Consider the following 19,817-nt stretch of genomic DNA (forward strand, 5'->3'; position numbering starts at 1 on the left):
GGACTGGACGCTATGGTACAGACGTGGCCGAGGCTCCATCTGTACGCCTTCCCCCCGATCGCTCTGCTCCCTGGAGTTCTGGCGAGAGTGCGCTGGGACGAGGTCAGTCTACTGTTAGTAGCACCGTTCTGGCCGGGCCGAGTATGGTTCTCGGACCTGATATCTCTCCTCGACGGCACTCCGTGGGAAGTGCCCGTCAGGAGGGACCTCCTCTCACAGGCCGGGGGCACCGAGGTGCACCCTCGCCCGGAGTGATGGAAGCTGTTGGTGTGACGCCCTGAGGGGGCACAGCTCATAGCTTCCGGTCTGTCAACCGAGGTTGTCGAGACCATCCTCCAATCCAGAGCTCCCTCTACGAGGAAACTGTACGCCTTGAAGTGGAGGCTCTTCACTTCTTGGTGCGGGGACCGCCAGCTCGACCCAGTCAACTGCCCCGTTGGTGCAGTACTGGAGTTCCTGCAGGCCCGTTTCTCCGCAGGGGTAACCCATTACACTGTTAAGGTGTACGTGGCAGCTATTTCGTCATACCACGCCCTTACCGGTGGCCAGTCAGTGGGTAGACACCCCCTGGTTACACGTTTCCTCCGCGGTGCGCTGAGGCTGAGGCCTCCGGTACGATCTCGTCCCTACGTGGGATCTGGCTGTGGTTCTGGAGGCTCTGTACAATGCACCTTTCGAGCCAATTCAGGAGATAACTGAGAGACTCCTCACTATCAAGACCGTTTTCTTATTGGCTATCACCTCTCTGAGGAGGGTGAGTGACCTTCAGGCCCTGATTACGGCCTCTATTCACTTTGCGCCCGGTTCGGCGAAAGTATTCCTCTACCCCCGCGTGGGGTATGTTCCGAAGGTCCCATCGGTCGTTCCACAGCCGGTCGTACTGCAGGCCTTCTGTCCTCCTCCCTTCGGGGAGCCAGACCAGGAGAAGCACAACCGTATGTGTCCAGTGCGAGCACTAGACGCATACATCCACAGGTCCTCCCTGTGGAGAAAGCAGACCAGCTGCCCGTGTGCTATGGTCCGCCTAAGAGGGGTCTTCCTGCTACGAAGCCCTCCTCTTAGTAGGTGGATTGTGGGTGCCATGGCTTTGGCATACGAGGCCTCTGAGCTCCCCCCGCCGGTGGGAGTCAGAGCGCACTCAACCCGAGGTGTGGCGGCCTCCGAGGCCTTCTGGGCAGGTGTTCCATGCAGGACATCTGCAACGCAGCTGGGTGGTCCACGCCCCTGACTTTCGTTAGGTTCTATGACCTCGACATCCGAGCCACTCCCGGCTCCTCTGTCCTTTCGTCCTGACACCAGGCAGGGACTTGTCAGTCTGGCGGCGTTGGTATCTCGTTCCCATATGCGTTTTCGACGCAGCTCGAAGTTCCTGGAAGGGAACGTCTCAGGTTACGTATGTAACCATGGTTCCCTGAAGGGAACGAGACGCTGCGTCGCGTTGCCACACTTCCGGCATCCCTGCCAGCGCTTGCTTCATGACTTGAAGCTGAAGCCGGCTCCGCCGCACGTGCTTATATGCTTCCTGGTCGTGACGTCACCCCGCCCGTGACGCCTCGCCCTTGTTTGACTGATTACACATCATATTCAGAGCCTGGTCACGCTGAAGGCGTTCCCATATGCGTTTTCGACGCAGCGTCTCGTTCCCTTCAGGGAACCATGGTTACATACGTAACCTGAGACGGTTTCCTGCAACATGGCAACATCAACTTTTTTTTGTTTAACCACCTCAAACACTTCAGCTCTTTTTTCCACTCCCCTTAAACCATTTACATTAATTGTTGCAATATTCACCTCACACATTTTAGAAGAAAAGAAAAAAAACAAACATAGCAAAAATGTACACACACACCCTTTCATGGTCATAATATTAAGCTTTTTCACTGTCTTCATTTGTATCACCAGACGAGAGTTTTCTCACTATCTTTTTTTAATCGATAAATCTCTTTGTTTGTAAACAAACTTTCTGACATGAAAAGCCTTGTTTTGTCAACAAATAGTTTCGTGTCGGGAAAGTACTCTGTTACACGCACCCCTCTTTTGTTTTTAGTGGCCCTGGGAAAGAGTTTAATGTCATCAACTTCATAATTGCGGGTAGAAAAGTCACTCTGAGACAAACTAACGCTAGAATCAGAGGACTCACTATCGCTTTCCATTTCATCATCACAATAAACATCCTCTACATCTACTTTCTTTGCTTTAGTAGCCTGAAAATCACCAGCTTTTTCCTTTAAACGGACTCTGTTCTGCCTCCATTTCAATGCCATCCCATCGCGAATCGGACTGCAAAACATTAACCGCGCCGTCACTTCTTTGCATGCTCGTTTGCACAACGGATTTAAAAATCTGAGTATCAGCATTGGCTAAACCATTTTTTCCGACCATGGTCTAGCTACCTGAGTTGTCGCACCCTCGGTCGCGGACAGACTCGCTTCAACTCTTTCTTTCATTCCACCTGACTGTGTTCCAGACGGAGCAGCGCTTGATGGTCCGGCCTCAGCAGACTCACCAACCCTGCCTCCACTATCATCGGCCACTGGCCTACTTTCATTTGTTTTACTAGGACATGTGCGAATTAAGTGACCCACCTCCCCGCAGTTGAAGCACTTCATTTATTCCGTCGTGGCATAAATAATATAATCACTATCATCAACTTTAAGATGCAGTGACAAATCGAGTTCTTCATCTTCCTTTAAAATCATGAAAAGAAAGCGTCTAAACGACACCACATGCTTCAAAAGAGGGGACTTACAGCCAACTGGTATCATCTTAATAGGTGACACCAGTTTACCATAACGGGACATAATTCTCACCAAAGTTTCATCACTTACGAAAGGCGGGACGTTAGACAACAACACTTTCTTGGATGGCATAGAAAGCGGGAGTACAGGAGCAAAAAGATTATCCACAACTATACCAGTCTCAACTAATTCATTTGCTTTCTCAACCGAGCTAAGAAAAACATGCATGGCACTGTTCATCCTGGAGGCCGACATGATGTGTTCATGTCCCACAACCTCACCTACAGCCAGGCAACAATCCTCTACACTCACCGCGGACGCCACTTTCACACCATGATGCCGCGTCAGATTACTCAACACCTGTGACCGTGGGGCCGTCATGCTGCCCGCAAAGTGAGCAGCAGCACGCGGCCCGACAAGTCAAAAAGGTACCAAACACTTAAAAGAGGAAAGCCCAAGAAACCCAAAGCCAGAAAAATAAAAAAAAGACACACACCGGTCACTCACACTGACAACTCGCACTCGCACCACTCTGTCCGCTCACTCTCAACACCCGCACCGAAAGTGAGAGAGAGAGAGAGAGAGAGAGAGAGAGAGCGAGAGCGCAAGAGAGAGCATAATGGCAGGATTTGCACATCAGCTAAACACAACCTGTTAGAACCATCAAAGAATTACATCACCTTAATAAAAAGGGGTCGAAGCCTAGAAGCGCATCTAAATAGTTAACAAGCGGTTACTAGCACTGGTTTGTTGATGCTGAGTAAAGTGTCCTGCTGCATGTATAATGCGTAGATTCTTGATGAATTCCTGTAGGAGTGTTCCTATATGAGTGTTTAGAGCTTACTAATACAAATAACGAGTGGTAACTAGGCTAATATAATAAGGAAACATACACACAACACATGCCTATACCAGATACCTTTGTAACTGATTAATTATGGTTTAAATAAAGGAAATGTCTCTATGCGTTTGTGTTATGTGTGTTGAACTTGTGGAGGTAGTCCAGTGGGTCAGCCAGGTCTGGTACCGAGGGTCATTTAGTTCTCTTGGAATGTGTTTGAAGTCCGATGGAGAGAACAGATAGTCAATTCTGTTTAGCATCTTTTTGACAGTGGGGGGACAACCACTGGCAATTTAGCACCCATATAAAGGTAGAATGTGGGGCCAGGCTGTGAATTACATGCAAATGTCAAAAGGCTAAATGGGTCTCTTAAGACATGAAGTCCCAATGACCATCAAGGATCATAAGCAGATGCTACACTTCAGTTGGGCTGCTCAATTTTTTGTTGTTGTTGTGGAAACTGATACATTTTTTTTAGATAAATAAAAAGTAAAAAAAAAAAAAAACAGCATTTATTTGAAATTCTTTTTTTTTTTTAAATATGTAATGTCTTCACTGTATCTTTTGTTCATTTTAATGTTTATTGTTTTCTTACTGAATAAAAACATGCATTTATTTTACCAAAAACTTTGCAGGTGGTATGAGTTAGAAATAGGTTCATATCACTTCCAGATTAAATCAATTAACTGATTAATTAAAAAATACTACAAATGTGACATAGCTTGTCAATATTGCCATACAGCATCTATTTAAATACAGTATGTGCTTGCCAGAGGAGGACAGGTTCCCCTTGCTCAGTACTGGTTCATCTCAAGGTTTTTTCACTGTCGTTTTTAATTAGCTTATTTTGTAAAAGGTCTGTAAGCCGCTATTTATTTTTCAAAGATGTTTTGAAACAATATGCATTATCATATTACTACTATTATTAAGTAAAAACCCAATCCAAATAAAACTATATTGACTTACCGGTGATCTCTCGAACAGTGCGGAACACGTTGAGTTTTTCTGGATCCAGAGGCTCTATGTTGTGGTATACATCCCTGTAACACACATTGAGATTGATGCAAATACACATTATACTCAGTATATGCTGAGAGCCACATCTTTACAGTCAAGAAAATCTGCTATTTTGCTAAAAGATGAAGCTGATTGTGTAACAATTAAATCTAACTCTGAGAAGAGTCAAGTAGAAGACTATCAACACAAATGCACTCTGACCAGTGCCTGCTGACCCCATCCATCTCAGTATGTTAAATATTCTCCTTATGCTGCTCTGTTGCGCAGTACAGCAGGTTTTAATAGCACCATTGAGCTGGAGATCTTTGGGGAGGAAGCATCCAGAACACCTGCTGACGCAGCGTGCGAGAGTGTGCGTATGGGGAATACGTGTAAGAAGTATGTGCACTCCATATCAGTTTGTGCTGGAGATGATGTCATCTGTATACCTATCAGGATGTGCGTATGTGTGCACATGGCTTTTCCCAGCATGCTGCAGCTGCTAGCCCTGGATTGCTCTTTAAGAGCAGAGTCAGCTATATGGGGTTAGAGGGCCGGCCAATCAGGCACAGCGGGATCAGAAAGAGGCCACTGGAGGGAACGGGTCAACCAGAGGTCAAATGACTTCTTGACAATCTGACAATCAAATATTTCACAGCACTTATATAAAGAGGGGGCAGCACATTTCTCATATAAAATCACATTAACTGTGGCTGTCTGGAGAGTCAGTAGGTCTCGTAGGTCTAGCTTGACTGTATAAACTCGCAAAGTGTGTTAACGGCACTTTTAATGCGTGCTATTAAACTGGACACAGCCATGATGTGAAAGCTTTCTCTAGTGCTTTTCTTCTACATGAATCCCCTCCTGCATCATTAAAGCTGATGTTATCTGATAAAAAGAAGCAGCATAGGTCAAATGGCTTCCGACAATCCAATATCCGATATTCAGCTGTAAAGAAGAGTGTAATGGCTTTGAAGCGAGTCGACGGGGGTTGTGATGAAGCCACTCTCACCCTTTAATGCCTGTGATGAGGAACACCAGGTTTCCGTTGATCTTGGTGCAGTTGATGAATCTGTCGATGTTGCTGGAGTCGACGGTTTGAGCTGTCTGAAGGCTAGCAGTGCCAATCCCATCGCATGCTGCAACGTAAACCAGAACACTGTGTAAAACAGAGATTTCAGATCATGTTTGATGAAAACTTTAAGAGAAAAAAATAGACCCTTTAAGAAATTGGTAAGCAAGGTTTTGACTTTTTCTACTATTACTACAGTACAACTGTGTAAACTAGTAACAAGCTACTAACACAGTAGTTATTCAACAGAGCAATGTCTTTTCAAATGTATAATTTTTTTTAAATCAGAGCAGTATTTGCAATTAATAAGACTACCCTATGTTAAATGAGAGAGAGATGACATTCTAGAAAAGCGTTTATTGCCTCAGTTCACTGTGCACAATAGATGTACTGTAATGCATTGCTTTGTCGCAATACACCCCTGCGTGCTGGACAAAGTTGCTTGTTTACTGGAAAGGCTATACTACCCTGATAACAGGCTGAGTGACTTGACGCACTATTGAAAAATGTAGTTAATCTAATAGTTATTTATTCTCCTATGCTCGTGGTAAATTTGTGTTTATCACTTTTTCTTAAAAAAATCCTTTGAGCAAAATGACAGAATGATTGTGAAAACACCTTACACTGTTTGGAGGAGATCCAGATCCTGTTGGAAAATCAGGCCATACGAACTTATGTTTGTTAAGATGTTTTACTAATGTGGCAGTTAGATGGTTTGTGTTTGGTGCAAGGTGAACCTCAGATCTCAATAAGTTTTCTGGCTGATCAACCATCTAGGAGTGCGCTTCCCAACAGCATTGTTAGCTAACTATGGTCACAAGTTCCATTGAACTCTATTGATAATGACAGAATTTGCGACAATAGTTGATTTTAGGAAACTCACCCCCTGATCAGCTAATGACAAAAAAAGTTGGTGTAGTAACAATAACTACAGAAACCAATGAACTTCACTACACGTTTATGCTTATAAATAAATGAACAAGTAAAATAACAATATCTGTCTGTCTATATAGCATTGGTAGTATCATGTAGTTTTAAGTGTCAAATAGTTGTCTATAGCATTCAATTGTTTCTTTTCTTTGTTTTCAGAGACCCCCCCCCCCCACGCCCCCGTATATACAGTGCATTATAGAGTATGGTATAAATAATAATATAATATAAATGTATATGAATATTTTGTAAATATATAAAATAATAATATATAATTTTCATTATCATAATATTTAATTATTACAATCTATTGATTATTATCTATTGTTTGTTATTAACTCAAATGAATTCAATTGAAATCAGATGCATTTATAAATCAGTTTTGTTATTAACTAAAACTACTTAAAAATAATTTCTGTTAAGCAAAATAAAGCTGAAATAAAATACAGCATAAATGTTGAGAAAAATCAATGTAGAAGTATGTAGTTGGTTGAGGGGTGTTAAAGTAGCCCCAAAGTAGAGCAACGACCATATCCCATATCAGAACTCAAAATATATCATTACCATACCTAAAATACATATTTTAGTCACCGCTTTGCAGATTGATCATAAACACAGATAAAAGGCTTCCTACCAGTGGCCATTCTTCACAAAACTTTACATCTACCACAGTTTTATCACAGGTAGAATGCAAAATGTTTCGATACAAGCATTTCAGACAAATGTAATTTATGCAATATTTCAAACCTTTAACCCATGGGGGAAAATCAACCCACCGCAGCATTTTAAAATAAGCCAAATTCCGTGGAAAAAATACGGTGACCGAGAGAGCTCACCGTGCTGTAACTTCAGAAAACACATGCAAATAGAAAAAGCACCAGTAAATAAAGAAAACGTCTTCATCAATTTGACAGCAGGTGCTGCAAATGCTCTCAACACAAACAAATAAAGAAACGCACTGCAAATGCTCACAACACAACCAAATTGTATTTGCAGCGCGTTTCTTTGGTTGTGTTGTGAGTATTTGCAGTTTGTTTCTTTATTTGGTTGTGTTGTGTGCATTTGCTGTGCGTGTGTTGTCAAATTGGCGAAGTTGTTTTCTTAATTTTCTGGTGTTTTTTTCTATTTGCAGTGCATTTCTTTATTTGGTTGTGTTGTGTGGATTTGCAGCGCGAGTGTTGTCAAATTGGAGAAGTTGTTTTCTTAATTTGCAGGTGTTTTTCTATTTGCAGCGCATTGAGCTCTCTCGGCCACCGTAAAAAATGCAGATATGGCAACCCTGCTTCCAACACGAGCTGTATCCAAAGTGATTTAAATACTCTGCATATTGATAGCGGCTCCCTAATGCGTGAAAATTATATTCAACATTAGAATGTTTGCGGGAGCAGGCAGTAATGGTCAGAAATTGGGAGCAGGATTAAGAAAACAGTCCAGCGCAGGGCTTTAATACAAAATGCACAATGATTGGCGACTGTGGAAAGCAAAAGCCGAATGCCAGACATTTTGGGTGATTTTCCAGCCGGACGTATTTTTTAGGTCTAAAACAAGGACACGTCCAGGAAAAAACGGACCTATGGAGACATTTTGGTGAACTTTGATGAGAATTTTGGTGAGTTTGATGGTGTGTGAAATCACCTTTTGGGCAAATATCAGTGCAGGGGATGCACATCTTGATTCTGTTCTCCTCCACCTCCATCTTGTTGCTGGGACAGGCTTTGACACAGGAGCTGTGGTCCACCACAAAGTTATCTGTCACACCACACACAGAAGCAGAACAAACGGTCAGACGGCAGCATGCCCCTGAACAAACTCTAAGCAATGACTGTGAAAAAGACCATTGACATTTTGTAATGGTAGAGAAGAAACATCCATTCTCAGACAAAAACCATTAACACATCCGCGCCAACGCAGTGGGGACCGTGACTGTGGCGTGTGTGCATGATGGAAAGAGCCCATTTCCGGCAGAGACTGTGCAGCCTGGCATCCATCACCAGAGAGGAGAGAGGGGATCATGGAGGGACAGATAATGGAAGATGGAGCTCTCAAGTGCAAACATCTCTCTTCACCTCTTACATGTAATGTGAATCTCAGACTCTTACAGTGAAGAACTAGATTTAACATGTGACACCAGAAGAACAAATAACCCTGGGTAAAAACACAACCCTCACTTGACAGCTAAGAGAAACAAAGCCAAACTGAGCATTTCACTGTCGTGCCATTGAATAAAGTAGCCTTGTGTGACTGTGGAGGGCGGGTTGGGTTTTGGGGAAGGTCTCTGAGTACTGCGCAATAGCATTCATCTTGGACTGAGCACTGGAGTGGGCGTCTGTCAGTGTGCAAACCCTTCATTCTGCAGCAGCAAGGGGGAATAATGGCACTCGTGCTCACCTATCATCACTGTTATCACAGCTCTCTTCCGCTGTTACTTTCTCTTTCCCCGTTCTCTTCTATTCAAAGAAACCAGGTCAGTTCACAAAAAACCTTCGTCGTTTCAGTGAAAAAGATGCAAGATTCTTATCTCCATAATTACCCTATCAGGCCTATTGACATTGGATGGAGACCCTTTGTTTTATGTGGTGTTGAATTGCATGCATGCATGCATATATTTACATTCTTGTGGTCCTTGCAAAGCCATTAAATAAAAAATTAAAAAAGTACTTGTACATCACTTTTTAATTTTACTTATTACATTTTAATGTGGAACGAACAATACAATATTTAACTTACAATATTTTGGTTGAAGTTAACCCTTATGTTCTGTTTGGGGTCTGGCCAATTAATTTTTATTATTTTTCCAGGACTTTTCCAGCTGTTCATGAAATTTATAGGAGTTGCCATTTATGAAGAAGCCTTCTAGCAAATTAAATATTTTGTTCATTTCCATAACCTGGAAATTAATTTTTCAGATTCCCTAATATTACAAGGTAATCTATGACTGTAGAAATTCTGTTCAGAGACTCCAAGTCAATTTAATACCTTAGAAAACATACTGAACACAATCAAATTAATAATTCATGATGTTTCTGATTAAAATAATATTTTATAACACGTTTAAAATTCATAATATTGGTTTAGGATCAGTAATATTTTGTAATATTTTTGAAAGAAGTCTCTAATGCTCACCAAAACTTCAATAATTTGATCAAAATACAGTAATAAAAAATAATATTGTGGAAAATTATATTATATTTTATATTATATTATTATATTAATATATTTTAAATTGTAATTTATTCCTGTGATTAATCCAGTCTTAAATGTCACATGATCCTTCAGAAATCATTCTAATATTCCAATTTAATGTTCAAGAAACATTTCATATTATTATTAATAATATTGATTTTAAATTTCTGATTTCTATGTTAATTCAAACCCTGCATTATGCTGTCACAATTCTGTAAAGCACATGCGTGCTTTGTTGTAAAACAAATAAATAATGCATTATTTAATTTCTCTACTAGGATTTGATTAGGTTAAAGTAACTTATTAAAATTATGCAAATGGAAAAGATATTTAATTTTTATTTTTACACAAACATTATTGATCTCTGAGCATCAAAATTAAAAATAATTCTCAACAGAACATGAGGATTAACTTAATGTAGTTTTCAATAACTATTTTAAAATTTCACATTAATTATTTTGAGGTCAAACAATAATTGGTGGAGCCCCTGTACTGCCACAGATCCTCTGTTGAAGACCCCTGGCATCCACATACTCTCTATTCTTACTTTCTTTCTTTCTTACTTTTTCTCTTTCTCTTTCTTTCTTTCTTTCTTTCTTTCTTTTTCTTTCTTTTTCTTCCTTTCTTTCTTCCATCCATCCTTCCTTCCTCAAGTCAATGGGGAACCCAGAGGTCAAGAAGCTGAGTGAGATTTAGCAGACAGGCCTACTCCTGGGGCTCTACATGCGGGCCTACACCACATCAGGGGCTCAGAGGAGAGCGAGGACTCAGGTGCAGCCGATCCGCCTCATTTGCATTCAATCTGAAACATGCTTACATTCCCAAATGTGAACGCGCCTCAACATGGAACCTGATATCCATTTATGTGAGTGAAAGATCCAGGTAAAAGCGTGTGTGTAAGCATACACATGTTTGTATTGGTTTTCTCTGTCTGTCTTACGTGGGCACTTTTTGACGCAGAACGCTCCATATGTGTATTTGGCCCGCGGGTTGTGCTCCAGCTGGAACGTGGTGGGGTTGTAGACGAAGGGCTGAGGGCATTGCGTCACACACGCACCACTGTCGTTGAAATTAGTGCAAGCCTGAACACAAAGAAACAAAGTTATTGACAGAAATAGACATTTATTTAATAAAACAGCTGACAAAAACTTGTGTTGCTACTCGTACAATCTTGTTTTAGGACATGTGCCAGAACGCAAAATTGCTCCGCTAATCTGCTTCGACCCACAAAAAAGTATGTCAACCAACACCAATACTGCATATAAGCAATATAAATAAACAATGCAACTAATAAATAATGATTCAAACAGGCTTATGGAATAGAAAAAGCTCTTTGCTTTATAAATCTGACTTCAGAAACACGTGAGAACTGCCTTAGAGCTGCTGAGATATAAAAAACTAAATAAAAAATTAAGGCATTGATCCAAATCCCAATGCATGCTGAAAGTGCGTTTTCAATTAAAAGGGAACAATTGAGAAGTACAATATCAATGACTACAGCTGAGGATACCTAATTAAAAAACCAGAGAGGTGCGATAAATTGCTTTCTCAGAGGGCCGGAGGAGCGAGGAGCAGTCAGAGACGGACGGGATCTGCCCAGGCAGCACGTAACAAAAGAGCTACAGAGGTGTGGCCCCCATTCTCATTCACAGCAAGGCATTGTGGGAGGAAATGAGATTTTAATGGTATCTCTGGTGCAAAGAACATATCCTATAGGGAGATTTCTGGTCAAAAGCGAGTCATCTGTAGGCAACATGGATCTCTTTTGGAGAAGTGAATATCATAGCTGAACAAAAACTCAAAGATAAGGTTAGGGAGCTGGAATGGGTCTGGTGCTGTTACTGAAACACTTCTACAATTGCAGTTTTATGGGATGGCTGATAAAGCCACAGATGATTGACAGACTGTGTGTGTGTGTGTGTTTGGGGAAAAAAGTTATTACATACTGAGACATCTGTAAGAGGGTTGACACTGGATGTAAAATCTGAAGTTAAGGCTTGTACAACTACTTAACTAGTAGCCCAAGATGTTGAATAGTTGTTGATTTGATGTTTATGAGCATGATGACTCCGGTTTTACTGCACTTTCACATTTGCATAATTTTACATACAGTGTGGTTCAAAGAATCCTCATTGAAGCTTTGAAGCTCAAGATATCCCTTAGATAATCTCAGTGAATCATCTCAAATCATGCTGGAGAACATTATAACCTTAGAGTTACTTCACAAATTTGTGAAGTTCACGCAGGTCAAGTGCTGCTGCCATTCAAGCTAACAAAATACCAAATACAGAGACACTATGAAATTCATGTTAATTTTTTCCAGTTCAACCTTTCACTCAAATTGTGATTCTGATTATAATTTGTAATAAAACAAAACAAAATAAAATAAAAACCAAAGAAAACAAAATAAAAAAAATCTTACAATTCTGAAAATCATGTTAATTTTTTCAGTTCAACTTTTCACTCAAATTGTGATGCTGATCATGTGATTAAAATAAAATAAAATAAAATGCTGACATTCTGAAATCATTTTAATTTTTCAGTTTAAGTGGGTAACACTTTTTAGAAGGGTACCATTATTTTACATTAATTAATGCATTAACTAACAATGAACAATACATTTGTCTCAGTATTTTATTCATCTTTTTTAACCTTAGTTAATAAAAATACAACTGGTCATGGCTAGTTCATGTTAGTTCAGTAATTAGTTAGTAATGAAAAATAGCATTAAAATAGAAACAGGCAAAATTGCTAGTGGACTCAGACTTTGAAACGCCACTTTATATTTGACTATAACAGGCAAATACACAAGAACACAGTTTGTGGACAAAGGAATTTTTGTCCTGATGTCACCATATAGAGCAAACTGAAGTCATGTGATCTGTGACTAGTCGACACAGCACAAAAGCATCAAGTGGTGGAGCTAATCGACTAGACACTGCAGTCCCCAATATGATTGAGTGTATGAGTGTGTTACAAGAATACTGAAGACATACGAAGCAGTCCGTGTCCTTCGGTCCTGAACAGCCTCCAGCACACTCGCGATGACAGCAGTCACTGACATATGGTCCAAAACATCGGCCATCACACTGCTCGGCACACACCGTCTTCGTCACTGAGAAAGAAATAGAGATAAGGGAAAGTGTTAGTGAAATATGCATTTTCTGATGACAATTAACATCTGTGTGATGATTTCTTTAACCATAACGCCTCATCGTACTACACAGCTGTCTGGATGCCAGTAAGAGTCACACTGTGAGTAAACAGAGCTCTAACCAGGGAGAACATGTGGGGATGTGTGGTCTCTTAACTGCAGAGAGATGGTGATCACATAGCAGCGCTGCTTTCCTGTTGCTGCTAGTGATCCTCACAGTAATGAATATAGACATTCACAGTAATTCCTACCATATGGCACACAGAATACATCTTACATTTCACTGCTGGTTATACTCTGTATAATTGTGTATGTGACAAATAAAAATCTTGAATCTCCAGTGTAGCTGCTGAATGAGCTTGGGGAGCTTTCTGAAATGAGGCCAGAAATATCCTTTATGTACTGTAATGATGCAAACGCAGACACGGAAAATGGAGGCTATATTATTTAGGTACACTACAATACAAAAATTTGGGGTTGGAAATAATTTTTTAAAAATGTTTTTGAAAGTCTCGTGTTCTCCAAGGCTGCATTTACTTAATCAAAATACAATAAAACATTAGTGAAATATTATCACAATTTAAAATAACCATTTTCTATTGCATTATATTTTAAAATGTAGTTTATTCTTGTGATGGTAAAACTGAATTTACAGCAGTCATTACTTCAGGCTTCAGTATCACAATATCCTTCAGAAATCATTATAATATGCTGATTTGGTGACCAAGCACTATTTATTGTTATTATCACTGTTTAAAACAGTTGTACTGCTCAATACTTCTGTGAAAACTGAAAATTAAGTGAGATCCATGTTTAAGTGCTATAATCGGGTCCCCGGTGCATCTACCAACCAAGAAAACATGAAAAAGAACAGCCCAGAAAAATATTTTTGGTAAGCCTTTCTCTGTAAGCTTTTAAAAAAATGAGGCGCTCAGATTTCGCTCCCCCCTGACGTAGAAACGGGATCTTATTATAATATTACCGTCCCTTAATCTGCAATTTCCACCCATGGCGCTGTCATTGTGTTTTCACAAGTGACAACGGTGTACCAGTTCTAGCTTTCTGTTTGTGTGCTTCGGATGTGTGCGTTCAGAAAACCGTATATCAGAAATTTAAACTAATATGGTTTAAAACACATTATTTCAGTGTGATAGGCGTGATAATCAAAACCAAACAGATGTTTTTTAGCAGAGTATCTGAGATATGAGATGTAAAGGCACAGCCCTATTGGAAATGTGGGTGGGGAGCAGCAGCTCATTTACATTTAAAGATACTTGCACGAAAACTGAGTGTTTCTGCTTCCATTAAAAATATGCATTTTCAAAATGATATAATAAATGATCTGTGGGGTATTTTGAGCTGAAACCTCACAGACACATTCTGGGGACTTATATTGCATATTGTAAAAAGCGGCATAATAGGTGGACACCACAGTCACCTCAGTCTCCACTAACGACACTCACCAGATCCCAATCCCCTGATTTCTGATCATTGCCACCTGTCAGCACTAATCAGCAGCACTATATCCCTGCACTCCTCCCGTTCACTCACTGTCTGGTCTCAAACATTCCATGTTGACTAACCTGACCCACTTACCTTTTTTCTACTTACCAGTTGCTCCAATGTTCCTATCCCTGTTCTCCACCGCTCCAGTTCTCCACCGTCTCCACGCTCCACTGTTACCTCAGGATCCCCTGGAAAAGGAAAAAGGACATTCACACTCAGATAAGCCCCTAGAGTCATTCCCATTCCCCGCCTGCTTACCTGGACATTCTGCTCATCTCATTCCCCTCTGCTACTACTCAATAAACCTGTTGATTGTATTGTACTTACCTCTGAGTCCTGTGTCTGCTGACAGAAGACCAGACAAGAACCGATGACCGGAGATGGAGTTCCCGAACCCCGCCGCTGTGGATCCCCTCGAAGAGCTGGTCAGCGCTCTCCGGTCACACACCCTCAGTCTGCCTCTGCCAGTCCCATGGCCATCCCTGCTAACTATTCGGGTAAGGCGGTTGAATGCAACGGTTTTTCACTCCAAATTTCACTCTACATAGAGATGCAATCCCATAAATTGCTCATTCTCCGTCCTCACCAGCTGACTGTACCAGAACCTACACAAATGGATAATAATCGCCTCTCACGCACTGAGTGTGCTCGACATCTCGCCACGGGGCTGTGCCTCTACTGCGGAGTTCCAGGGCAATTCATTCAGGTGTGCCCCTCTCGTCCCGCATGCCCAGCGGTGAGTACCCTCCAATTGGAGCCTGCTATCTTTACCTTACCACTGCTAACGGTACAACTGCTCACCCCACATCATTTCATTTCAGTACCCAACCTCGTGGACTCGGGATCCTCAGGCAATTTCATCTCACAAGCTCTCCTAAAACAGCTTGATTTACCGCGCCAGAGACGTGCTGAGCTGAAGATCGAGACCATACAGGGAAAACCGTTCGGGTGTGGGCACATCAAGTTCCGGTCTCCGCCGACCAATCTTCAAGTAGGAGTAGTCTTCATCAGGAGAGAATTTCTTTCTGTACTTTCTGGTACTGGAGGGACCCACCGTCGATATCATCCTGGGATGCCCCTGGCTATCTCAATATTCCCCCGAAGTCAGATGGGATACCAGTGAGATCCTCCGATGGAGTAAAACCTGCATCCAAAACTGTCTCTCCAACGTCCCTGTACCCCTGGTTAGTAACCCGAAGCTCCAAGTTCATTCCACCCTAGTGGAGCGCCCCGAACCTCATGAGGTTCCGTCGATCCCATCTGACTACATGGCATTCCAGGATGTGTTCAGCAAACAGGCCGCAACGAAGTTACCACCGCACTGGCCATGGAATTTGTGCCATTGACCTGTTGCCTGGACTATACTCCCAAAGGGTCGAGTATACCCCCTGTCCATCCCGGAGCGCAAGGCGATGGAGGATTACATCAAGGAGGCTCTCCAACAACAGTTCATTTGTCCTTCCACCTCTCCAGTGGCCTCAAGCTTCTTCTTCTTGGGCAAGAAGAACGGAGGTTTGCGGCCCTGCATCGACTACCGGACCCTCAATGATCACACTGTCAAGCTCCTTTATTCTCTTCCCCTGGTACCGGCCGCATCTTCTCGAAGCTGGACCTGCGGAGCACCTATAACCTCGTTAGTATCCAGGAAGGCTACGAGTGGAAGACAGCGTTCATTACCCCCTCAGGCCACTATGAATATCGGGACATGTCGTATGGCCTTTCCAACTCTCTGTCCGTCTTCCAGGGGTTTATGAACGAGGTGTTCCGGGAGTTCCTCCACCGGTTTGTCATCATGTACATAGACGATATCCTGATCTACTCCTGGAACCTGGCCGAACATCGCCATCACGTGACGCAGGTCCTACGCCAACTCAGGAAACACCACCTTTACCTGAAGTGTGAGTTCCACCACGGTCCAGTTCCTCGGCTACATGCTCCGTGTGCATGGGATCCAGATGGACCAGGGGAAGGTCCAAGCCATCCGGGATTGGCCCCAGCCTCAGTCAGTAAAGGAACTTCAATGATTCATCGGCTTCGCAAATTTTTACCGGAGGTTCATTCTGAACTTCAGCCTCGTCTCAGCCCCCTCACTTCCATGCTCCATCAGAAACCTGAGTCTCTGTCCTGGAACTCCAAAGCTCAAGCCGCCTACAAGAAGCCCCAGGAGGCCTTCTGCACTGCTCCCATCCACTCACCTCCCGAACCCCAACTCCCATTCATTGTGGATGCCTCCACCACCGGTGTGGGAGCAGTGCTGTCTCAGTACCATGGAGAGCCTCCCCAACTCCACCCTGGTGCCTACTTCTCCAGGAAGCTTTCCCCAGCGGTGCGAAACTACGATATTGGAAATCGGGAGCTGCTCGCCATTAAACTGGCACTGGAGGAATGGAGACACTGGCTGGACGGAGCTCAACACCCCTTTACGGTTATCACTGACCATAAAAGCCTGGAATATCTCTGAAGTGCTAAGAGGTTAAACCCCCGGCAGGCTCGCTGGGCCCTCTTCTTCACCCGGTTCCAGTTTTCCATCACGTATTGACACAGAGATAAGAATGTCAAGGCGGATTCTCTCTCACGTATCCATGCCCCCGACGAACCCTCCACACCTGAACCCATACTCCCTTCAGCCGTCCTTGTGAGCCCCATTTGGTGGGCCATGGATGAACAGATCCGCATCACCGGAGTCGGCTTCATCAAAGATCTCCCCAAGTCAGAAGGTTTTACCTGCATACTCGTTGCAGTTGACAGCTTCTCCTAAGCCTGCAAGTTAATTCTCCTCCGGGGTTTACCCACAGCCCTCGAAACAGCAGAGGCCCTCTTCCATAATCTCTTCGGCATCCCGGAAGTTGTCGTCTCCAACCGTGGCCCACAGTTTGTCTCCTGTGTCTGGAAGGCTTTCTTCAAACTCCTCGATGTCACAGTCAGTCTCTCCTCAGGGTATCACCCCCAGACTAATGGCCAGACTGAGTAGAAGATTTAGGAGATTGGGAGATATCTCCGGACCTACTGTCATGACAAACCGCATAACTGGAAAAAGCTTCCTCCCGTGGGCCGAGTATGCACAAAATTCTCTCAAGCAAACCACCACAGGTCTCACCCCTTTCCAGTGCATACTCTGCTACCATCCCCCTCTGTTTCCCTGGACAGAAGAGCCCTCCGATGTTCCAGCTGTCGACCACTGGTTCCGAGCGAGCGAGAGAGTTTGGGACTCAGCTCATGTCCAACTCCAGCAGGCAGTGCGGAGACACAAGACCTATGCAGATGCCCGTCGGTCTTCCACCCCTGTCTATCATCCTGGAGATAAGGTCTGGCTCTCCACCCGGGATCTGCATCTCCGCTTGCCCTGCCGGAAGCTGAGTCCCTGCTATATCAGTCCCTTTACCATAGAGAGGCAGATTAATGAGGTCACCTTCCATCTCCAACTCCCTGCACGGTATCGTATCCATCCAGCATTCCATGTCTCACTTCCAAGCCTGTCTCTCCCTCTGTCACAAAACCCGATGAGCCTGCAGTACCGCCTCCTCCCGAAATCATAGAGGAGCCCCTAGTCTATAGGAGATCTTGGACTGTCTTTAAGGTATCCTTGTTTAATAAAAGTGTTAATTTGTAAAAAAAAAAAAAAAAAATATGTGTCCTTAATGAACTTTTGAACAGAAGCTGAACAGAACTAACTGTAAACATGTTGACTTTGACTACATAACTTACTCAATAATTGCTACTCTTCCATCACTTTTCCTTATTCAGTCCCTACAAAGACTGTCATTTTCATTAATCTATCAGCCCCCGCAGGAATGTGAGTAAGTGTGTTACTAGCACGGTGGTTGTAAAATGCTGTAATTGGATTTCCACAGCAGTATTTGTATATGCATGCTTGTTTGGTCAGACTGCAAGCCGCACAGCCTCCTAAAAATGAGTGTTAATTCTTTATCAAGTGTTCGTAAGACTCTCAAAGTATGACAGAATTCAGATGTACATGGATCTGGGTATGCTGACAAAATTTCAAGTTGTGACAGCAGTTTCCTGCTGGGTAACATGATATACTTCATCTAATATCACGTAAAACATTTTTCTAATTTTCTGAACTTCTGCAACTTTACATGAATAAATTATCACATGGTCATCCATGTTTACACATCAGTGATGCCTACTGGGGGATCAGAAACACAGCCCACCCAGTCATGGTGAAACTCAGACAGATGTAACATGTTAACGATCAGAGAGAAAGGGAAATGGTCATTAAAAACTAAAAAAATATTAATAAAAATGTCTGATATGACCCTTTTAAGAATAATAGGGGGTTTACATGGTGAGTATGTCAGCATCCAGTATATCTCAGTTCTTATTATACACACTTTCCCTCATACATTTCTACAACATTTAAAGGGGTCCTATTATGCTCTTTTACAAAGTTTTGATTTTGTTTTGGGGGTGTACTAGACCATGTTTGGTGGTTTGAAAATCACATTATTTTTCATAATTTAGATTATTACAATACCTTTCTCCCCAGCCTTGCACAAACGGCTTGATTAGTTCCGGGTTTGATGAAGGCCCGCCTTCCAAAAAATGAAATGTGTTGTGATTGGTTAGCTGTCCCAGTGCGGTTTGATTGGCGAACGGCGTTTCAGTACTGCCCTGCCCCTTGCTACAGTAAGTTCGTCTATATTACTATATCAATATTGAGGATCGCGCAGAACCTTTGCATGCACGGATATTGCAAGACATATTAAAGTGGTAATGTTACTGTTGTTTTTTTTTTGGGCTAAATCACATTTTAGATAGGATGTCAACAACAGCTTAAACATAACTGCATTTACTATGTACAGATAAGTGCAACGGTAATATGCATTATGTTTATTGTTCTTTAATTCTAACATTATAACATGACTTGCAGTGAAACTGTTATACAGTTGAATTTATTTATACCATAGTCCCACAGAGTTACATTATTTGTGTAGCAGGAGGCGCTGTTGGAGCAGGAGAGAGCAAGGTTTCCCCGGTAACACTTTAAACAAAACAGAGCTCCGCTCACAAACGCTGCTGTATCAGACATTACATGCAAGATGATTGTCTGAAGACAGTCGGTGTCCTTCAGAAATACAGTGATATAAAAACACCAGCCCCGGGTTTAGATTTTGAAACATGCAGAGATCAAACAAGCCTTCTCCCCACAGGCCAACCATTCGAACTTCCGCAGGCGGGATTTATTTTAATGATATTCTAATGGGCCAATTTGTGCTATCACAAATACAGGAAAACAATTTTGTAGTCCAAACAGGCCATTCGTTGTAGTTCTTGAAAAGAGATTTTTTAAAAACGAAACATCTCACTTTGGAGTGGACTTTGAGATTTGTAACTTTGTAGATCTTTTTATGCCCAAACATACACACTACACACTGA

At 42.5% G+C, this 19,817-nt stretch overlaps 1 protein-coding gene across 1 annotated transcript in view; it reads right to left on the reverse strand.

Moving 5' to 3' along the window:
* LOC306877176 (receptor tyrosine-protein kinase erbB-4-like) overlaps positions 1 to 19,817 on the reverse strand; it is a 387,678-nt gene that overhangs the window by 101,340 nt on the left and 266,521 nt on the right. The window contains exons 6-10 of the mRNA XM_079428753.1: positions 12,757 to 12,875; positions 10,701 to 10,842; positions 8,213 to 8,326; positions 5,588 to 5,714; positions 4,546 to 4,619 (exon numbers count right to left, since the gene is read on the reverse strand). Coding sequence (XP_079284879.1) covers positions 4,546 to 4,619; positions 5,588 to 5,714; positions 8,213 to 8,326; positions 10,701 to 10,842; positions 12,757 to 12,875 — 576 coding nt within the window. The remainder of the gene's footprint in view (positions 1 to 4,545; positions 4,620 to 5,587; positions 5,715 to 8,212; positions 8,327 to 10,700; positions 10,843 to 12,756; positions 12,876 to 19,817) is intronic.

Source organism: Barbus barbus, assembly GCF_936440315.1.
Source record: "Barbus barbus genome assembly, chromosome: 11".
Classification (NCBI taxonomy): Eukaryota; Metazoa; Chordata; class Actinopteri; order Cypriniformes; family Cyprinidae; genus Barbus; species Barbus barbus.